At 34.2% G+C, this 21,553-nt stretch overlaps 1 protein-coding gene across 9 annotated transcripts in view; it reads left to right on the forward strand.

Moving 5' to 3' along the window:
- Positions 1-21,553, forward strand: part of MYO9A (myosin IXA) — a 282,647-nt gene that overhangs the window by 181,796 nt on the left and 79,298 nt on the right. For 7 of the 9 annotated variants that reach the window (XM_045795282.2, XM_087856814.1, XM_045795281.2 and 4 more), the window contains 7 exons: positions 499-714; positions 9,112-9,224; positions 14,023-14,165; positions 16,708-16,931; positions 17,446-17,562; positions 19,111-19,299; positions 20,577-20,624. In XM_045795282.2, the coding sequence (XP_045651238.2) occupies positions 499-714; positions 9,112-9,224; positions 14,023-14,165; positions 16,708-16,931; positions 17,446-17,562; positions 19,111-19,299; positions 20,577-20,624 (1,050 nt within the window). The remainder of the gene's footprint in view (positions 1-498; positions 715-9,111; positions 9,225-14,022; positions 14,166-16,707; positions 16,932-17,445; positions 17,563-19,110; positions 19,300-20,576; positions 20,625-21,553) is intronic. The other 2 variants (XM_045795285.2, XM_045795289.2) reach the window with 2 other exon arrangements.

Genomic DNA, 21,553 nt, shown 5'->3' on the forward strand with positions numbered 1-21,553 from the left:
ATTGGATTTTATCTATCTTTTATGCAAAATAGATGCACCTATTTTGGAAATTATTATTCTTATAGGTAGAGCCCTCATTTATGCATTTACTCCTAAGTGTTTATGCGAAAGAAGCCATGAGTTAAGTCTGTTATACTTAAGGAGGTGTACTTCAGGGAGGGAATGTTGACTAAAATCCCAGATTAAGTTTTCAAAAAAGATGTTGCTTAAAAAGAAGGCAATTTATGCAAGTGGCTTTGGTGACATATTATGGCAGTGAAAGATGATTTCTTGGCCATGAAGAACAGTGTAGATTTAGCTTCCATTTTTGTCCTTTGTCCAGAGTAATGTATATAGATTGCTTTTGGTTATCTCCGTCACTTCTAGTAGAAAGGATGCTACTAGTGGGGTGGAGGGATGTTTCAAGAAATTCATGAGCTCTCTGTCTTTCACTGGCATCATCTCCAAAAAAACCAAAACAAAACATTGTTGTGTTATTTGTTTTATCATTTGGTCAAGCAGGTTGCCAGACCGGCCCATAAAAAGAAAGCTCGAATGGCGCGGACGCGCTCCGATTTCTTGACTAGAGGTACTTTTGCCGATGGGGAGGGGGATACAGAGGAAGATGATTACGATGACATTATTGAGCCCCTTCTCTCCCTTGACCAAGCTTCTCACTGTGAGCTAGGGCCTGCATCCAGCCTGGGTCAGGCCTCTCACAGTGACTCCGAAATGGTAATTTTACGGCAATATAAGAAAAATAGGCAACAAACAAATCTGATGGGAATAGTGAATAGCCTTTGCTAATCTAAAGCTAACCTTCACAGCTTCTTCCTCGTATAATGGTTTGTACATGGGAAACCTCAGTGAACACAGCAACAAAGCTAAACCTTAATTTAATAGGATTCAGATAAAGGGCACTTTAACAGTATATGTCAAATCGTAAATTACGGAAAATTAAGGTTATTTAATTTAGCACTAATGTAGACATTTTCTGTTGTATCTTCAGAGGTCTAGAGCAAGGGCCCTCACTTTTTTTTCTGTAAAGGGCCAGATAGTAAATGTTTTAGATGTTGTGGGTTCTGTAGTTTCTATTCCATATATTTAACTCTGCCACTGTAGAGTGAAAATGGCCATAGACAATAAGTAAATAAATGGGCAGGGCTTTGTTCCAGTAAGACTATTTACAGAAACAGGCAGTGGGCTGTATTTGATGTGCTGGCCATAGTTTGCTGATTGATCCTTGGTCTAGTGAATAGGCTATATGTTAAATAATCCAGTTGCTTTTAACTGAAATGGTACTCTCTCTTCCTTTTTTTTTTTTCCTTTAAACTTGCTTCCCCTCCCCCATTTTTTTAGTAATAGAAGATAAACATGAATTTTAAAAAAAATTTAGTGAGCAATGCCAAAAATGTTTTCTTGGACCAACCTGGTCAGGTAGAAGGCTATATATAATGTGAATTTGTATTAACCACAAATTATAACATTGGAATTATATTTGAATAAAGCACTTAGTCAAAATATTTGACTAAGGATATAGCTTTATCATCATATTTCAACCAAAATAAGAATATATAGTTCGACAAGTATAAATGTATGTATGGATATAAAATGTTTGATTTTGGAATTGTCCTGGAAAATACATAATATAAGGACTCTGTATGTCTAATATGTACTAAAAACATCACTGATCAAGTGGAGTGATGTATGCATTTTATTTCCATGCATATCCTTAATTAAGTTGGATTTCTAATGTTCTTCCTTAGTATCTATTCATTATGGTAGGAAAATTTTAGGTTGGTCTTCTTTTGACATATTAGGTATTTTATCTTTGAACTGTTTTAAACTGTGCCAAAGAATTAAATTTTCTGCTAATTTCCAAAATGCTCTCATTGTCTTTATCTTCAGTTAGAAATATCCCGTTTCTAAATGATAGTATGAGATATTCTAAGAAAAAGAAAACAGGAAAACAGAACAATGTATGACAAGTTCTCTAATTAGATAAATGAGTCATTACCCTGAGCTAAACTGTGGGATTGTAAAAATTGGAAATAATATGTATATCCATTAATATATGTAATTAGAGCCAAAGCCCTGTCTTCGGTGTAGGGTAAAATAAACTCCATTTTGGAGGTGCCCTGTTTTTGAGTTATAAATAAAGAAACATACTCTACAATATGATTAGTAGTTAAAGATGAAATTATATTATAGAACAACTAATTTTAACAAAAAGTATTGCTTTTTTTTATTGTAAATAGGGAGTACACTTAAATTATTCTCTAAAGTATACATAGATTTTTCATTTGTGGAAGAACTTAGCATTTGTAATTGCTGTTTTGTTCCTGAGAGTTTTCTTTGTTACAAACCTTAGTCCTTTTGGTGGTAGAATTCTTCCTCACTGGAAACTCTTAATGAGATAAACAGGAAGTTGGGCTTTTTGCTTGGAGCATTCCGCCCCTTTAAGGGTTCTAGCTGGTAGCCTCTGCCTGTGATTCTGTTCACCTGCTTGACGGTCACTGCATGCCAGTAGTTGTAGAGCACTCTGCCTCCCTGCACAGTGTGTATAGTCCCTTCTCCAGCTTCCTCACTGTCCTTCTGTTTCATCACTAGCGATTTTAGGAACAGGTGGTGGTGTTTGTTTCTGGTGGACACTTGCATGAAGAAGCTTTGCTTTCTAGAATATGCTGATAGATACTTACTGGGGTTGGGGGGGGTGGAAAGGGTAGGAACAGTTAAAGTGTATTTCTGTTTATCTTGAAATTTTGCCATGTTCTAATGTTCTCTGATGTTGTAAAGACTGATTGTTTGTAAATGGGATCTACTGAATTGTCAAAAATTCAGATAGCTCCAGGATTTTAAATACGCTTGATTTTCTAGGCACATGGATTTTTAAAAACTGGATTTTTTTTTTTTTTTTTCTGGACAAAGTGATCCTGTCACTCTGACATTTGCTAAAAAGAGTGTTATTTGATCTTGGAAGAAGCCATCTGACCTTTCCAGTTGTGAAGTAATTGATCTAATGGGATAAAGATAGTTACAAATGAATTACCTGAAGAGGATTTGATAAGCATTACCTCCTGAATTCATCAGTCATTAATTAGTTGTTACCGGTAGGAGGAGTAGAGACAAGAGTAGCAGTTTCCTTCCTTATAACTTTGGTGGTGGTTTTTTTTTTTTTTTAACTTTCTGCCTTTAATTCGGCCATTTGAATAACTTTAATCTCCAGATGCTGCTCTTACTCAGTTCTTATATCCACTCTGTTGGCTTTTACCCAAGAAGAGTGACATGTTCTGCCACATAATATTTTTAAGGTGGTTTTCGTATAGCTTTTTAGTCTCTCAGTATTCTAGATGGTAAGTGAATTAGTCACATCATTTCTTTTCCTTATTAGTGGAGTTGGTATAGGTAGCATCATTAGTAGAATTGGTATATATTGGTATATTCCTCTGTCATCCCTAGACAGAAAGCAATCATCTCTATGGTCATGACTCCCAAGTAGCTCTCCCCACAATTTGTCTTCTTTATCATCAGAATGATAAATTTCTCATTTTATCCCCCAAACTGCCATCACTTTTTTAAAAATAATTTTTATTTTGTTGCTGTCACTTCTTATATTCCTATTTCTGTTTGTTATTATCTGAAATATTCTCCAGTCCTTATCTGTGTTGAATTTTCCTTCTCTCCACTGCTCACTCAACAAAAAACTGCCAGAAAAACCTGTTGATTGATCAAGGCTAAGTTTTTTAGCTTATTTTACAGTAGGGAAATCTACCTTGACCAGGTCTTAGGAATTTCTCAGAATGGGGAAGCAAAGAGAGGATGTTTATAGAATTTTAGAACCTGGGCTGGTGATTTTGAGAAAGTTCTTACAAATTGGAAATCTGGTTGATATTGAACAGTTTATGACATAAAAGATTTGTATTGGCATTCCCAGTGCAGCAGCTGTACTGTTGAATATTCTTAGTATTTATCTATCTATAAATTTCTTTTTTAAAATAATTTTTGAAAAAAATTTTTTATTATGTTACATTAGTCACCATGAGCCCTAATTAATTTCTTTTTAAAAGATTTTATTTATTTACTTGAAAGAGGGAGAGAGAGCACAAGCAGGGGGAGAGGCAGAGGGAGAGAGACAAGCACACTCCCCGCTGAGCAGGGAGCCCAATGTAGGGCTTGAATCCAGGACCCTGAGCTCATGACCCGAGCTGAAGTCAGATGCTTAACTGACAGAGCCACCCAGGTGCCCCTACACTTAATATTTATATGTGTATTTTATTCTCCCCCCAAAAGTTAGGGGAGGTTAATAGCATCACAACTCTCTGCTCTTTAAAGATTTGGTAGAATTTCCCTGTGAAACCATCTGGGATTTTTTATGGCGTAATTCCTTGGTAATTAACTGTATTTCTTCTAGAGAAATTAGTCTTGTAAGCTTTCTGTCTAATAGAGTCAATTTTGGTAAATAATTTTTTCTTATGAAATTACTCATTTCATCTAACTTTTCAGATTTATTTGCATAGAAGTCTGGAAATTAGTCTCATGATTTTTAAAAATTCTGTTTCAATGATTATTTCCCTTCTGTCATTTCATATTTTGTACATTTGTGTTTTTTCCCTTTTTTTCAAGTTAGCTAGTCATTTGTCTTTGCTGTTACTTTTTTCCAAAATAATAGGATTTTGATTTATTTATTATGCCTAGTTTCCCCCATACCCATTCTCCATTGATTTCTGCTTTTACCTTTATTATTTATTTCCTTATTTTTAAAAAAATTTACTGTATTTTCTCCCTTTTAAGTGGGGGGAATTTAATTCATTTATTTAAGTTATTTTTATTGATGCAGGTTTTGAAGGCTGTGAATTTTCTTCTGATCACTACTTCAGATGTATCTTGTTTATTCTGATGTGTATTAAGTGTTTATTTTTCTAGAAGATATATAAATTTAATTATGTATACACACACACACACACACACACACACACACGGCCCTGCAGGTATATGGGATAATTCATTTGTGATGATAGGCTTGAAGACATATCCTAAATTTCGGATATAAAGAAAAAAATTCTGACAGTCTCCAAGTGAAAAGATCAAATAACTCTTCATAAGCATAAGAGAATTAGACTGGTAACAGACTTAACAAAAATAACAAATAAGACATAAAATAGCATTTTCAAAAAACTTAGGTATGAATCAAGTATGAATTAAAGTATGAATCAAGGATTTTATACATAGCCAAGATGTCCCTTCAAATATCAACGCTACAGAAAGAACTTGGGGAATTCCATATATATGAGCCTTCCTGAGTAATGTACTAAAAGCAGAGCTATATCCAATCAAGAGATAAATACAGAAACTAGAGCAAAATATTTGCTGTGATCATTTAATATATTTAATCAATCTAAGGCAAAAAACAAAGGTGGGGACTAGAGTAAAATAATATGTAAAATTAAATGTTCTGACAAAGTAGAAATAAAAGCCTAAAAAACAGAAGGGAGAGGAAAAGTAGAGACAAGAATAATTCATCAATAGTTGTGTCAAAATAGGTGAGAATTAAAAAATATTATTATAAATGACTAACTTGAGAATAATTGGTTAAATTAAAATACAGTAAATTAAGGCATTTTTAAAAGTCATATACAAACCAACAGAAAAAGAAAACCCCCATATCAAAAATTTTAAAAAGTAAAACAGCAAAAAAAGTAACATACAGCAAATTTAATATGACACATAATAATAACATAAAATTATAAGAAAGATAATTGAGACTGCATCATTTATATCAATAAATAGGAATAGATTTAACTCAATCGATAAGGCAAAAATTTTTTTAATTTGGCTCACAGAATAAACCAACTATACTGCGTACAAAACACATGTAAAACAAAAGTATCCAGAAAGGCTAAAAATAAAAGGGTGAGACAAAGTATTCCAGGCAAATGGAAATAATTAAGAAAACATAGGCTGTGATATTATGATTTAAGTAGAATTCAAGCAAAAGCATTGAATGTAACAAAGGACACTTTTAATACCAAAAGCCACAATTCAGAATGAATAAGAGGAAACTTCAACACAACATTCTCTATATAAGACAGATCCAATGCACAAAAAATATATATAAAATCTGGTTTTGCCTTATTTTTGAAATACTCTCATGGATTACAATTTTAAATATTGTGTCCCATTGTTTTGTTTTTCTTGTTTAGGAACTCCCAATTATAAATAAGTTTTCCTTCTTTTCCCATCTACCATCTCAATCTTACCTTCTCTCTTGACTCTTTTTTATTCATTTCTTTATACTACTTTGCATTCTTTATTATATTCCTGCCTTTGTTCAGCCCCTTTAAGTCTGCATTTGTATTTTTTCTCCCTTGGGCATCTTCTGAGTTATTCTTCACTATCTTGTGATTTCTTTCCTGAGTTCATTCAATTCCCTTCATTGTTCCTGGTTTTTATTGAAGTTGGGAGGGGCTTGTTTCTCTTTTTAAGTTTTGAATTTCTGATTCAGTATGGTGTTTCATATATATGAGTTGATTTAATTCATTTTTTATTTACAGTTTTCTGCTTCATGCTTGGTTTGTGTATGTTTGTTTGGTGGGAGATGGGTTAATTATCTAAGTTGTTTTGGTTCTAATTTTCTTTTTGTTTTCTTATTGTAGCTTGTGTAGATTTTATTTGTCTTAATTTATTCATGTTGTGCATTTGGGATAGTTTATAAGTAACTTGACTTCAAGAGCTTCCTCTTCCTTCTGTCAGTGTAAAAAGGAAAAGTTTCTTTTGCAGGCAGCCTGTTTGGAGTCTGTTAGTTCTCTCTCTCTCTCTCTCTCTCTCTCTGTGTGTGTGTGTGTGTGTGTGTGTGTGTGTGTGTGTGTGTGTGTGTGTTGGAGGCAATGTTGTGTGTTGGAGGCAATGTTGTGTCCTCCATTTTTGCTTCTGTTTTGCCTTGCTAGATTCTAAATTTTCCTGTTCTGCTTCTTTTCCTCTTCACTACTCAGTGTCCAAAGGCACCTCTCCATTCCTTTTCACCTTCATTTTCCTCAGAAGCAGTGCCTTTAAAAATATGTCCCCTTGAATCACATGCAGTTTTAAGTCCTTTCCCTTTGGTTAGTTCTCTGATCTCCTAGTACTCAATATTTGTGTCCGTTTTGAGTCACTATAGATAGAGTGACTTTTTCTCCTCCTTGCCAGTCGTATTTCTTTGCATGCTTAGTTATTTATTATTGGATGCCTGACATGGTAAACTTTGTCTTGTTGAGTGCTGGATACTTTTGTATTTGATTAATATTCTTGAGACTGTTATGTTCCAATAATATTTCAGAGCTTGGTTCTGGAAGCAGTTTGTTCCTAAGCAATTAGGTCTTCCTTTTAATATTTGTTATTCTCATTGTATTGAATCTGGAAATTTTCTAAGAGTAGATTTCAGGTGTTGTCACCACCAAAAAAAAAAAAGAAGAAAAAGAAAGAAAGAAACAATGGGAAGAGATGTTATGTTAATCAGTCTGACTGCAGTAATCATTTTAATATGTATATGTAAATCAAATCATTTTGTACACTTTATATACAATTTTTATTAAGTTAAGATTTGTTAGGTCCAAACAGAGCAGTTGTTCACCTAGGGCTTATTTTTGACTATCACTTACTCTTGACTGTTGAGGCAAGATCCTGCTACATAGTTCACCCAATACCCTGGGAATCATAAAGTTACATATTCGGACTCTTGGGCACAGGCACTTTGTAAGTGCTGGGCACTATTACCTTGAATCCTTTCAGGTGGTCCTTTGCCTGATCTTGGGTAGTTGTCTGACAAAGAAGTGTTGATTAGTAAGTACTCAGCTAAATACCCTCTGAAGATCTCCAGAGTTCTTTATTTGTGCATCTCTTCCCTCTTCAGTACACTCTTTCTTTCTCTCTCTTTTGGTCTCTAGTCTCTCTGGACTTTCAACTTCGTGTGTTCAACTCAGAAAGTCTGCCAGGGTTCACCTGGAACCCCCTTTCTGTGTCACAGCCTGGAAACTGTCTCAAGTCACTAAGCTGGGGCAGAAGAAGGACTCATTTCCTTTGTTTCCCCTCTCCCAAGGATAACTGTCCATCATCTTGATAACTGCTGGTTCTTACTATTTTGTCTGGGTTTTTGTTTTGTTTTTGTTTTTATTTTTGGTTGTTTTAGGCAAGAGGATAAACAGGTCCCTGTTTTAGCAGACTAAAGGCTAAAGAAAAGATATTATAATTATAGAAAATGAAATGTTAGGAAAGGATTTGAATAGGTAACAAGAAATTTTCTCTTCCGAATGGGATTTTCTTCAAAGGGGCACATTGTAAATAAATGGAACAAAAATTGCCAATTGAAATTCAGGTCCCAGTTTAATGTAAGTTGTTTATATTTTAGACCATTAGTGGTGATAATGATCTTTAATTGTTTGGTCCTTTGGTTTTTTATATTTTCCTGTGTTCTAGCTTTTCTTAAATTTATTTTTTTCTTAAATTTATAAATTTATAAAAATAAATTTCTTAAATCCTTGACTAGGTAAAATAAGAATCTAAAGTAGCAAGTTAGGCCGTAATTCTTAAATTTATAAATTTATAAAAATAAATTTCTTAAATCCTTGACTAGGTAAAATAAGAATCTAAAGTAGCAAGTTAGGCCGTAATTCTTAAATTTATAAATTTATAAAAATAAATTTCTTAAATCCTTGACTAGGTAAAATAAGAATCTAAAGTAGCAAGTTAGGCCATAAAAGTAATTATTACTTGTAGGGACACATAAAAGTAGGCATGAAAAACTACACTTAGTGCTCTAGATTTATCAGATCCTGGATCCTTTGTCTGTATCTTTAGTTGGCTTTGGCCTTTTTTTTTTTTTTTTTTTTACCTTTGCACTTGATACTGTTGTCAGAAAACATGAACTCGTAGGTCCTATTCAGCATTTCATTGCCGAAGTTCTCTTTACTTCAGATTATTCTAGGAAGTTAATAAAATTTTTAGTAGCTTCTTTTATTTCAATGAGTGGCTGAACAGTGTGAATATATTTTTATATATTTTTAATAGATGTAATCCTCAATTCTATAACTTGAGTTTAAATTACAGAGTTATGATATAGTTACTTGGTTTTAAAGTCTTTCATATATGTAATTATTACAGACATCACAGCGATTTTCTTCAGTTGATGAAGAAGCAAAGCTTCATAAGACTATGTCTCAAGGAGAGATTACAAAATTGGCAGTGAGGCAGAAGACTTCAGATTCGGATATAAGGTATAATTTGAAATTTATCTATTTTTCAACAAATATTAAGTACCTGCTGTGTGACAGGCACATGATAATTCAGATTTACATGACAAGCTTTATCTTTCTGTATGTTTAGCAATGTGATTTGGGTGAAGTCTTTAAATCATTATATCACTTGCGGTTTTTTGTTGTAAGAGAAAGGAGCTTAAGTCAGATGAGAGTGAAAATATTTCCCAGGATTCTGTTCTGAGATGAGTGTTTTACAAATGGAACTGGAAAAAAGACTTTCAGGAAATAATTCTGTTCCCTTTAAGAGAGAATATGGAGTTCTTATTTGTCAAGTAAATATCTTTGTCTTTTATTGTGTTATATAAGGCAATTTAACCCTCACTGAACACTTGAAGATTACATTGAAATCTTTCTGGTTCTTAATCCTATTAAAGGCCATTTCCTCAATGTCTGTAGAGGCATAATCCATGATAATGCAAATCCAGACCAGATTATGCTAGAGATCAAATTTTGGGAAAAACATATACCATACTAGAAAGACATATGGCTGGAGATAGCAGATTAAATATATAAATTTAATTTCTACTTCTTCCTCCAAAATCACTAAAATGACAAAACCTATGCAGGACAAGCAATAACAAACAGTAAAACAGCTGGAGACAACAACAATAAAACTGTGGAATCCAAAAAGTAAACAGACAGATTTTAAATGTCTTAATAGAAGAAAGCTGAATCCTAAACCAACTGGGTAAATATGAGAAAGAAGCATCTGGCTGACTGATCTTCCCCAATCCTAGCAGAAACCTGGAGATTTATTCTCTGGAAAGGATAAAATAGAAGATCTCTATTTTTGAAGGTTCTCAGATACATTTGAGGACTTAGGTACATATTTGGAATAAGATTTAGTGAATGTTTACATACTGAATGTTAAGATTCTCCTATTTTTTTCTTCCACTCAGTTTTCACATTACACGTATGCCCTAAGTAGATGGTTCAAAAGGTCTTTGGGACTTTTGTACAACCCTCAGGGAAAGACCTAGAGATATTGGTATCATAATTTCTCCCTACAAAATGGACTAGTCTGATAATCACACAAGCAAAATCAGTTTGGAAGCTCCACCAGTGTATACGAGAACTTCCCAAATAGTGTCTGGTTTTTTAACCCTACTTTTGACCACATTTGAAGAAACACTTTATATCAAAGAAACTAAAACTAATGGATATAATACAACTTGGAAGAAATAAACTATGCAGAGGAAAGAAAACTTACAGAAGGACAAATGAAACTAATCAACAGACCTTCTGCATAAATAAATATAACTGCATGAAAGAGAAATATTCAGTATAAAAAGCCTTTGAAAATAAAAAATATGATAGCATAAAGAAACAATAAGAATAGTTGGAAAGAAAGTTGAGGACATATCTTAGAAGGTTGAGCAAAAAGACAAAGAGAAGAGAAAAGAAAAGAAAATTGATTTAGGTAGTATAGACATTTTAACAATATTTGTTCTTCCAGTCTGTGAGCATGGAATGTCTTTCCATTTCTTTGTGTCATCTTCAGTTTTTTTCATAAATTTTTTTATAGTTTCAGAATACAGGTCTTTCACCTCTTTGATTAGGTTTATTCCTAGGTATCTTATTATTTTGGGTGCAACTGGAAATGTAATTGATTCCTTAATTTCTCTTTCTGCTGCTTCATTACTGGTGTATAGAAATGCAACAGATTTCTGTACACTGGTTTTGTGTCCTTTGACTTTACTGAATTTGTTAGTTCTGAGAGAAGATATTTGCAAATGACATATCTGATGAAGGGTTAGTATCCAAAATATATAAAGAACTTATAAAACTCAACACTCAAAAAATGAACAATCCAATTGAAAAATGGGCAGGAGACATGAATAGACATTTTTCCAAAGAAGACATACAGATGGCCGACAGACACATGAAAAGATGTTCAACATCACTTGTCACCAGGGAAATATAAATCAAGCTACAGTGAGATCTCATCTCACATCTCTCAGAATGGCTAAAATCAACAGCATAGGAAACAGCAGGTATTGGTGAGGATGTAGAGAAGGGGGAACCCTCTTACACTGTTGGTGGGAATGGAAACTGGTGGAGCCACTCTGGAAAACAATATCAGGGTTCCTCAAAAAGTTAAAAATAGAACTACCCAATGACCCAGCAATTGCACTACTGGGTATTTACCCAAAGGATACAAAAATACTGATTTGAGGGGACACATACACCCTGATGTTTATAGAAGCATTATCTACAATAGCCAAATTATGGAAACAGCCCAGGTGTCCATCGGCTGACAAATGGAGAAAGAAGATGTGGTATATATACACAATGGAATATTACTCAGCCATCAAAAAGAACGAAATCCTGCCATTTGCAGTGATGTGGATGGAGCTAGAAAATACTGTGCTAATAAGCAAAATAAGTCCGAGAAAGACAAATGCAATATGATTTCACTCAGACGTTGAATTTAAGAAAGAAAACAAATGAGCAGATGGGAGAAGGAGAGAGAGGGAGAGAGAGAGACAAACTAAGAAACAGACTCTTAATTATGGAGAACAAACTGATGGTTAGGAGAGGGGGGTAGGGGATGGGTGAAATAGGTGATGGGGATGAAGGAGGGCACTTGTGATGAGCACTGGGTGTTGTATGGAAATGTTGAATCACAATTCTTGTACACCTGAAACTAATATTGCACTGTATGTTGACTGGAATTTAAATAAAAAAAGAAAATAGAGGAGTAGTTCAGGAGATCCGGTGAGCCACTAATGAGAGGTCCAGAAGGACAGAACAAAGAATGGAGAAGACAAATCATTCATAAAATAATTCAAATAAGCTTCATAGAACTGAAGGACATGAGTTTCCAGATTCAAAGGCCCCAGTGATTGCCCAATATAACGGACGGAAACAGACCCATACTATAAAAGACATTTCATTGTAAAACAATAGAGACAAAAGGAATTTGTGATGATGGTGATGGTGAAAGTAGCTTTTCAAATGATGATGGTGAAAGTAGTTTTTCAAATGATGGTTGTATAACTAGCATTGAGGGAAACCATGCCCGTTGGAGCAGGCTAGAAAGCTCTGGGAGAGATCTCTTAAAGAAATGGAGTACCTATTTTGTTTGAACATGTTGAAAGGAGATGTACACCAAGGAAAACATTTCAAGGTGAATTGTATGTAGATAAGTGAGTAAATGTAAAGCAAAACACTTATTAACTCTAGAAGAAAATAGGTTATGCAGGGAAATGAGTGCCTCAATTGTGAATATTACTTGTATAAAAGAAATAAATAGTGACTGTTACTATAAGAAAGTACTGTATATTGAGATAACTGAAATTACCATTTGATTCTTTTGGGGGTACACCTGTCTTTGTGGAGGGTGGAGAACAGAAGTGTTGGAACATGCTTAATCATTACTTGCGTTGCAAGTATGACAGCAATATAAGTATGGTTAATATTAAAAAGTCAGTTAAATCAATTCAAAAGGAATTCTGTACCTCCAGGGAACAGAAAAGGAATGAGAATGGCAGAAGGATGCTGTCATTTGTAATAAGCCTTGTAGAACAACTTCTCTTTACACTCTTGAGATGTATAAGTTTAGTAATAGGCTTTTAAAAAAGAAGGAACAACGAAAAAAACAATATGGGTTTCAAAACTGGATGGACCTGATTTTAACTTCCAGCTTCATCAACCCTCTAAGCCTCGATTTGCTCATGTGTAAAAAGTAAGGACAATAAGAGCTATTTACCACAGTAGGTATGAAAATTAGGTATATCATAAAGGCATAGTGTCTGGCTCCTGGTAGATGCTCATTTTTTTTTTTTTTTTGATTGACTGAGTAAATATACAAAGGAAAAAACGAATGCACAAATAAGCTCCTAGTATAGGGTTAGGTTACGTGATATATGGTCAGTATATGTGAGCTGTCATTATTATCTTAAGGTGTGTTTTTGATTTATGTAATGGGAAAGAGTATATAAACACTAAGAATGAGGCCATATATCAAAGTTACGCATTTTCAGCTTTATCACTCACTGTGTAATTTTGGGAAAGTTACCTAATGTTTATTCCTCCAGGTTTTCACATATATAATGGTTATAGTAGTTTGAAAGTAAAGTTGTTTTTATAAATAAAGTAAGCCAATTTAAGCACTTGTGCCTATAACAAAATAACAACTCAAATAAATGGTGGCTTTTGTTAATTAATAATATTGATAACCTCTAAATATAAAATAGTCACATTAAAACCGTTATTATATAATGGTAAGTGGGAAGGTTTAAAATTGTATCTTCATCATGATTACAGTGATATAAAAATGGGCATACTTATGAATAAAGAATGGAAGGAAATTACCCCTCCCCCAAAAGGTAAACTAATATGTTTTAGAGTGATGCGATATCAGTGATGTTTTAAAAAGTATTTTTGTTTTTGTTAGTTGTTTATATGCTATAAGTCCAAGCCGGAAGGAGGACAAGAATGAAAAGATAGCAGTTTAGGAATCAGAAAACCTGAGTTGGAATTTTAGTTTCACTGCTTTTTAGCCATTTCATTTTGGGGAATTATTTACCATCTTTGGGACTTACTATTTCTTGTATTCAAGATGAGAAAACTGTCTCCCTTCCAGATTGAAATTTAAATATGAAATTGAAGATTAAATATGATTAAACTTAAGTGTGAAGGTTAAATGAGGTCATACACATGAAAGGTCGGTCTTAATATAGCTCAAAGTGATATACCAATATTGCCATTGCAACATACTAATTTCCATTTTTACCTTTATTTTTAAAAATAGACCTCAGAGAGCTAAGATGAGATTCTGGGCCAAAGGGAAACAAGGGGAGAAGAAGACCAGCCGAGCAAAAGCTGCCACCCAGTCAGAGGTTCCAGGATTCCTTGCTGGCTCAGATATGATTCCAGCTCATCAGTTTCCAGATGGTAAAAATGGACAGAGGATGGAGATAGTCTTTATAGTTTGTTCACTCTTTCTGAGAGTTCATTCTTCTTCTAGTATTTGTAATGGCAATCCTGTTGGCCAGATAGTCTAATGAAATAGGACCAGAATTGTAAAATCTTTCCCTAAGTAAAAGATAATTATAAAATTACATTGTACAGAAGTTCCAAGGAAGTGTGGTACAAAATGGTGAAACAGCAACAACTTTAAGAAGGATGATGAATCTTCAGTTAGCCTCAGTTTTCCAAAGTGTAAAAATTTAGCTGTCATTCATTCACTTAACAAATATGTATTATTAGTAAAAACTAAGATAATGGCAGCTAATATTTGAGTGCTTACCATGTGCAAGGCACTGTACTAAGCATGTTGTATATATTAACTCAATTGATCATCACAATTTTGGGGGTGTTGGTATGATTATTATTCCCAGTTTATAGATGAGAAAGCTGAAGCACAGACAAGTTATTTCCTTACGCACTTATTGTAGTTGACAGAGCTGAGATTTGAATTTAGGTAGCCTAGCTCCAAAGGCCACATTATTAACCACTGTGCTATATATTAAGTACCTACTATATATTAAGTATTTGCTATACTATACTGACTTTATAATTGTAGCTGTTATTTTAATTTTTGGGGCATCAATCGTAACACACTTGAACATACTCAACAGATAGTTCATTTGTTGAGAAAACTGGCCTTTCTAAATGCTAGAATTACTAACTTTCTAAGGGTTCCAGTATTTCCAGCATTAGATGATTATGCCATTTTCCCCAACCCTTTGCTCAAGCATGTATGAGAGTGTTTAATCATTATGCAAAGATGGCAGCTATCTTCAACAGTGATGGGATGGATAGACATCAGAGGTGGGTGTGTAGTAATGAGTGGGTGAAATACCAGTGGGTAGGTGAATAAGATAGAAAGTGGATCTAGGAAGAAAGTTATCTCTAAAGGAAAGATAGAACAGGCCCAGTTACAATACGGAAACAAAACTTCTCATCTTTAGGATAAGACACAGGGACAAGGAGAATAAGATTATCAAGCTTCACATAGGAATGGATAAGCCAAAGCAGAGTCCATCTGTGTGTTAGAGAAAAAAATGGTAGATTAGAGCCCTATATTAGAGCCCTGTTTTTGTGTCTTGTGGCTTTGCTCCTATGAGTTGGCAAACTGATATGGATGAAATCAATAATAAATTAAGTAAATACTACAAGTTCAGTTTGGAAATTTGGGAAATCCTTACCATTACATTACTAAGAGGATTGATTTCCTATATCTAATCTGGTTTATAGTAATCATTCTAAATGTTTCATTTTTCACAGTTCTATTCTCCATGGTTAATTCTTTTTTTTTTTTTTAAGATTTTTATTTTTTATTTATTTGAAGAGATAGAGACAGGCAGCGAGAGAGGGAACACAAGCAGGGGGAGTGGGAGAGGAAGAAGCAGGCTCCTAGCGGAGGAGCCTGATGTGGGGCTCGATCCCAGAGTGCTGGGATCACGCCCTGAGCTGAAGGCAGACGCTTAACAACTGTGCTACCCAGGCGCCCCTATATTCTATATCTTTATAATTTTTATTCTGGTACCATATCTGAGATTGTCTTCTTTTCTGCCTGAGGTGGCATTTAGCATGTAGGAGGCTACTTTTCTCCACTATCAGAATTAGCTTTTAGAAGGAATGAGGACATAGCATTGGACAGGTGAATACATGTGGGGGAAACAAATAGATATGTGAAGTGAGAAGGGCCAACACGTTTATCAAGCCCCAGGTAGGGCTTTGGCAAACCCAGTGTAGTTCTGGATTGTGATGGACTTACATGCAATCGATTTCCCTGTTGTAAAGAGAGATTTGTTGTGTTTTCCAATATTAACATACAAAGGTAATGCATTCCAGGAATTCTCTGAGAAATTCAGTTATTTGGGAGATGTTTAAGAAAATCCTAAATACTAAGGAGACCAAGAAGTGAGCTAGTTGACTTACCTGGCTCCCTAGACAGGTTGTCAGGATAATTACAGATAATATCACTGAAGCATTTATGGTTTTAGACCCTAGTAATGAAATAATAATAATTATCAAACTTCACTGGTTTGTCACATTCGTATATAGCCAAATATTCTTTCAAACAAATATAGTAAAGCTATATGACTGGCTTAATGGTCAGCATTTAACATGCTAGGGTGGTTACATATACTCTTCTTTTTTTCCTTTGGGACTGAGGTATTTGGGATTCAGGCTTCAGTTCTATAAGATACCTCCATCCAGGTTTTCAGTACAGACCATAGCCCCTTGGGTGACATAATGGCATTTTCCATTGAAAAGTGGTAATTTTAAAAATACATTTTCTGTACAGTTGTGCAGTCTGTATTTATTGTTTAACTGCCTGACCACAAACATTAATGTTACTTTGCTTTTCAGATACATATTTTTCCTTCAGTGACTTACTAAAGGAAGTTAAACTTAAAAAGAAGAATGTGGAGATTTCAATATTTTCACTAAAATATTTTTTTGGATACTTTATCTTGAATTATAGAATTAGTTCAGTATCACCCGACACCTCCTTTGAGCCCAGAATTGCCTGGTAGTTGCCGGAAGGAGTTTAAAGAGAACAAAGAACCTTCTCCAAAGGCAAAGCGGAAGCGAAGTGTGAAGATCAGCAGTGTGGCTTTGGAGTCTATGCACTGGCAAAATGACTCTGTCCAGATCATAGCAAGTGTCAGTGATTTAAAAAGTATGGATGAATTTCTTCTGAAAAAGGTACACTCTGCATGCTGAGTTAGGCCCATAAGTGGCCTTGACTCTGGAATACTTGCTTTTATCAGAATATGGTCCCTCTTGATCAAGTTTACATATGTTTCAGTATATTAGGTAGTCTGTTCTTTATGAAAAATATAAACTAATAGGATATGCGTTACTCAGACTGGATGGGCAAGAGTTAAGGTTTTAGGCTTTACTGTTAACTTGGATTTTACTGTAATTGTCACATTATATTCCCTGTGTTAAGGTGAGGCTTGTCATTGCATACTTGGGGTTTTTTCTCTGGTAACAGAATGATAGAATAATACATCATTGGAAGGACCTTAGAAATCATCTGGTAATAATAAAACGTTGGCTCTGTAGTCATGCTTTTACCTCGGTCCCATGATAGCAGGGGCTTGCACTTTCAGGACCGTCAGGACCATCATTGTTGAGGAACCAATCAGTATCACTGTTGTATTTACCTCTTTTTAATTAGTTGATTGTGTACAAAAACTCTTTTTGTGGCCCCCAGATGAATGACCTAGATAATGAAGACAGCAAGAAAGACACATTAGTGGATGTTGTATTTAAAAAAGCCCTGAAAGAATTTCGGCAGAATATCTTCAGCTTTTATTCGTCTGCCTTGGCGGTAAGTTGGACTGTCTTAGGAGATCTTCAGTAGTTAACATATGAAAAATTTGGCAGTGCTGTAGAAGATAATACGGAGGCTGTGTTCAATGAGAGATTACTCAAATTCCTTGTTTTTATTTTAGGAATAGGTAGGGAAAAGCATACTGACTGGTCTCAGATTAATACCTTCCTTCAGTTTCCTTGAGTAGTGCTTTTCCCCTCTTACGATGTTGAATCTTCTTATAGGATGATAAATTCACATATTATAAATGTGATTCTGTGGCTCTCTAGTATTTTGACCTTTCATAATCCTTTTAGCTCCGGCTTTGGCTTCTAATTTTTATATGTGTGGAATTACACATTTTTCCCCCAGTGGAATTAGAGCAGTTTATGTTCACTGATTTATACATATCAGTTTATTTCACTTTCAGATTTACCTTACAATTTTATATGACATTGGTCATGTTTTAGAAAGTTTATTTTCATGCTAAAGTAGATAATAATTAATGCTTTGATCTCTAGAATCTATAAATTTTCATATTCTATGAAATAATTTGTATTTAATCATTTTTCTTTGTTCAGTCTATAATTCATTGTGAAAAGAGAAATCAGGAGAACTTTCTTGTGTATCCTCTACTTTTTCTTTCTCAGTATAAGAATTTTTGCTTTTTTAAAAACATGAACCATGCAGTCTGGGAGAATAGGAATTTCACGACCATAATAAGAGTAGTAATCAGGCTATAGCAAATGACTAGGTTTGCACAGAGACAACGTTGGCTGTATTTTTCTGATCCTGCTCAGCTGCTTATTATGTTCATGTCTTTCTCTGCTTCATACCTGTATTTCCTAGATTAGGGACTCCGGGTTGCTGGGTGCTCCAATACACTTAAATCACATAGGAAGAGCCAAAATTATAAAGTAGAACTTAATAGTGGTTTTCTAACCCTAGATCAAAAATGTTTAACTTATTTTGACGAAGTGAAGCAGAAACAAATTCTAAATATATAATACTTTTTGGTCATTTAAAGCCCCCCCTTTTTTTCCTCTCACAAAAATTGCAGAGCTTATTTAAATAAGTCGAAAGTAATCCCATGTAGATTCCTTTGCAGGTAATACAGTGTTATTCAGGACGTGTCATTCTTCTTTGGAAAAATAAAATAATGGTTACCTAATGTATCATTAGGCAAGGATCAAGTATTCATTCAATTTTAGAGTGGAACTATCTAAACAAGGTTCATGTCTGAGGCGATAGGTAATTAAGTGGGATGCAGATAATCTTTAAAGCTAAATATGGTTTAAAAGCCAGACTTGTGGAGAAGTTTCCAGGGCTTTCTGAAATTGTTACATTATTTAAACTTAGGTATTTTGCTAAAATTTGATAGGTTTTATTCTGCAGAATTCCACAGTAAAGAGGGCATTTATAGGTACTACATGACCTCATGGGCTTGCCCATTAGAAAGGATCCTAATCTTTATTCTAAACACTACCCAGTGCAAGTTGAATCAATCTTCTATGTTTAGAGAATTTCTTTATAGAACCTTACATGTCTTCTCTTATTGTTTATTAGATAGATGATGGGAAAAGCATACGGTATAAAGACCTCTACGCACTATTTGAACAGATTCTGGAAAAGACCATGAGGCTTGAGCAGCGTGATTGGAGTGAATCTCCAGTCAGAGTTTGGGTCAACACTTTTAAAGTATTTTTAGATGAATATATGAATGAATTCAAGACTTTGGATTGTATCCCCACAAAGGTAAATATGATATGTTTGATTTCTAAAAGGATTCCATTAAGAATTCTTTTTAAGAGTCTGTTTGGGACAGTGTTTGATATTTGTAAAACACATTACAGGGAACATGTCAACCTAGCACTGCTTTAGATTCAGCAAACTTAATTCTCTCTTACAACTTTATCAGACCATATTATCTAAACCTTCTGCAATTAATATATTCTTTGCTGAGTTAAAATATAATGTTGTGTCCTCAGCATTATACCCTCCACTTTGATAGAGGTCACTACATGAATTTCCTTTTGAAAAATCGTAATTAAAGGTGTAATTCATTTTATCATTTGATGGCTTTTCTATAAGGAACCACAAATTATATTTCTTCTTGAATTAGGTTTTAGGAAAACGTGTGTTTCTGGAAATCTGTATAACAGTAATAATAACATTTATTTATTGAGTGCCAGGAATTATACTAGGTGTTGCATATTTTATTTAATTCTTGCTTCAGTCCTATTAAATAACTATTATGAAGTCCATATTACAGAAGAGATAGCAAGCTTAGACAAAATTATGTGTTATATGTTTCCTTTCAGTACCCCAGCTGAAGTAGTAAGGTATCTGATTATTAGATATCAGGAATACTATTAATCCTTTTTATTGATTGGGTCCTATTTTATTTTCAGTTATTCTAGTTTATATATGTTTAGATTTACAAGCCATTTTAACTCACTTTTGAACTAGTCAGATATAAATTAATCCGTGATAGTTCTTCTGTTCTAGGTCTCGGTTATACAGAGGAAGATTTTTAGTAGGCATATACTGCCTTTGTTTACGATCTTAAAGGTTAGGTTTGGATTGTTCTGTACTCTGGTTATTAGGAAATGTCATGTATAAAAGAGCCTTCTATGTCCCACGTGATACCTTTTTATATTTAGCTCTGGGATGGAGAGTATTTTAGAGCCAAAATATGGAAAGTGCAGTCTTAAAAGTTAGTAATCATTCAGTTAATGACTAAAATAAAAGAATCATTTAAGTTAATATGGAGTGGCTTCTGAACAGAAATGATGTTTAAAAAGATAAGAATCCCTAAAGTATCCTTTTATTCTATTGCTTTTATGAGTACTGTGTTTCACTGAATTTTAAAATTTTCTTGTATTTGCTTGCTAGCACTGCACATTTTCTTTTGAACAATAAAAAGCTGCTTACACTATTACATCTTGAGCAAAAATCTCAGCATTTGCAATGAAGTAAGAAAGTATGTTCATCTTTGTTATATCACAGTTTCTTCATTTCTCTCCCACCAGGTACCAAAAACAGAAAGAAAGAAAAGGAGGAAAAAAGAAACTGATTTAGTAAGTTATAATCTATTTCTTATGTTAGCAAGAAGTAATTTTTAGATGCCTAAGGGGTTATTATTTATGTTTTTACCAAACTTTAGAATGGCAGACATACCTTGAATTCTGTGACTTGTTATCAGTGGTGGCTTTCTAAAATGGCAGAAACATGAAAATATTTACTCATGAGAGGTACAAATATGATCTCTTCTCAGACATAGGAGCTTTTTAACTTTCCCTTCTTTCTTAAAAAAAAAAAAGGACTATTTAAGATTTTACAGATATAACTACTTATAATTCAAAAGACATTCCCAAAGGCGTTCCAGCATATTTTACCATTGTTTATGTTCTTATCTATTGTATTATGTATCTCTGTTGTATACTTTACAATAATCTTTGTGATTACAAGGATGACTTAAGCCCTAGAGGAGCTCATAATTTACCAGTGAAGGCAGGCATTTAAAAAATCATTAGTAGAAAGTAGTACAAAGTCTGTTGAATTATGGAAAGGGAAAATGAAGGAAAGCTTTACAAAAGACATTTTTGCTCGTTCTTGACAAAGGAGTAGTAGCTTAGACAGATAGTATCTAGCCAAAGGGAAAGAGTGTAGTAGTCCCCCCTCTCCACCATTTCCCTTCCCTGCAGTTTCACTTACCGGCAGTCAGTCTGGAAGCAAATGATCCTCCTCCCGCATCAGCCCTTTCTGCTTTACGTTGCACCTTTACATTATGGAGATGGCTTCTTCCCTTAAATCTCATGAACCAACCTCTGCTAGTGTCAGACTTTTCTTCTGCAGCTTCCTCACCTCTCTCAGTCATAGAACTGAAGGGAGGTAAGGCCATGTTCTGGATTAGGTTTTGGCTTAAGGGAATGTTATAGTTGGTCTGGTCTTCTACCCAGACCACTGAAACTTTTTCTGTAATAGCAGGAAAGCTGTTTTGCTCTCT

This window comes from Ursus americanus, chromosome 28 (assembly GCF_024610735.1).
Source record: "Ursus americanus isolate L20-20 chromosome 28, mUrsAme1.1.p, whole genome shotgun sequence".
Lineage (NCBI taxonomy): Eukaryota > Metazoa > Chordata > Mammalia > Carnivora > Ursidae > Ursus > Ursus americanus.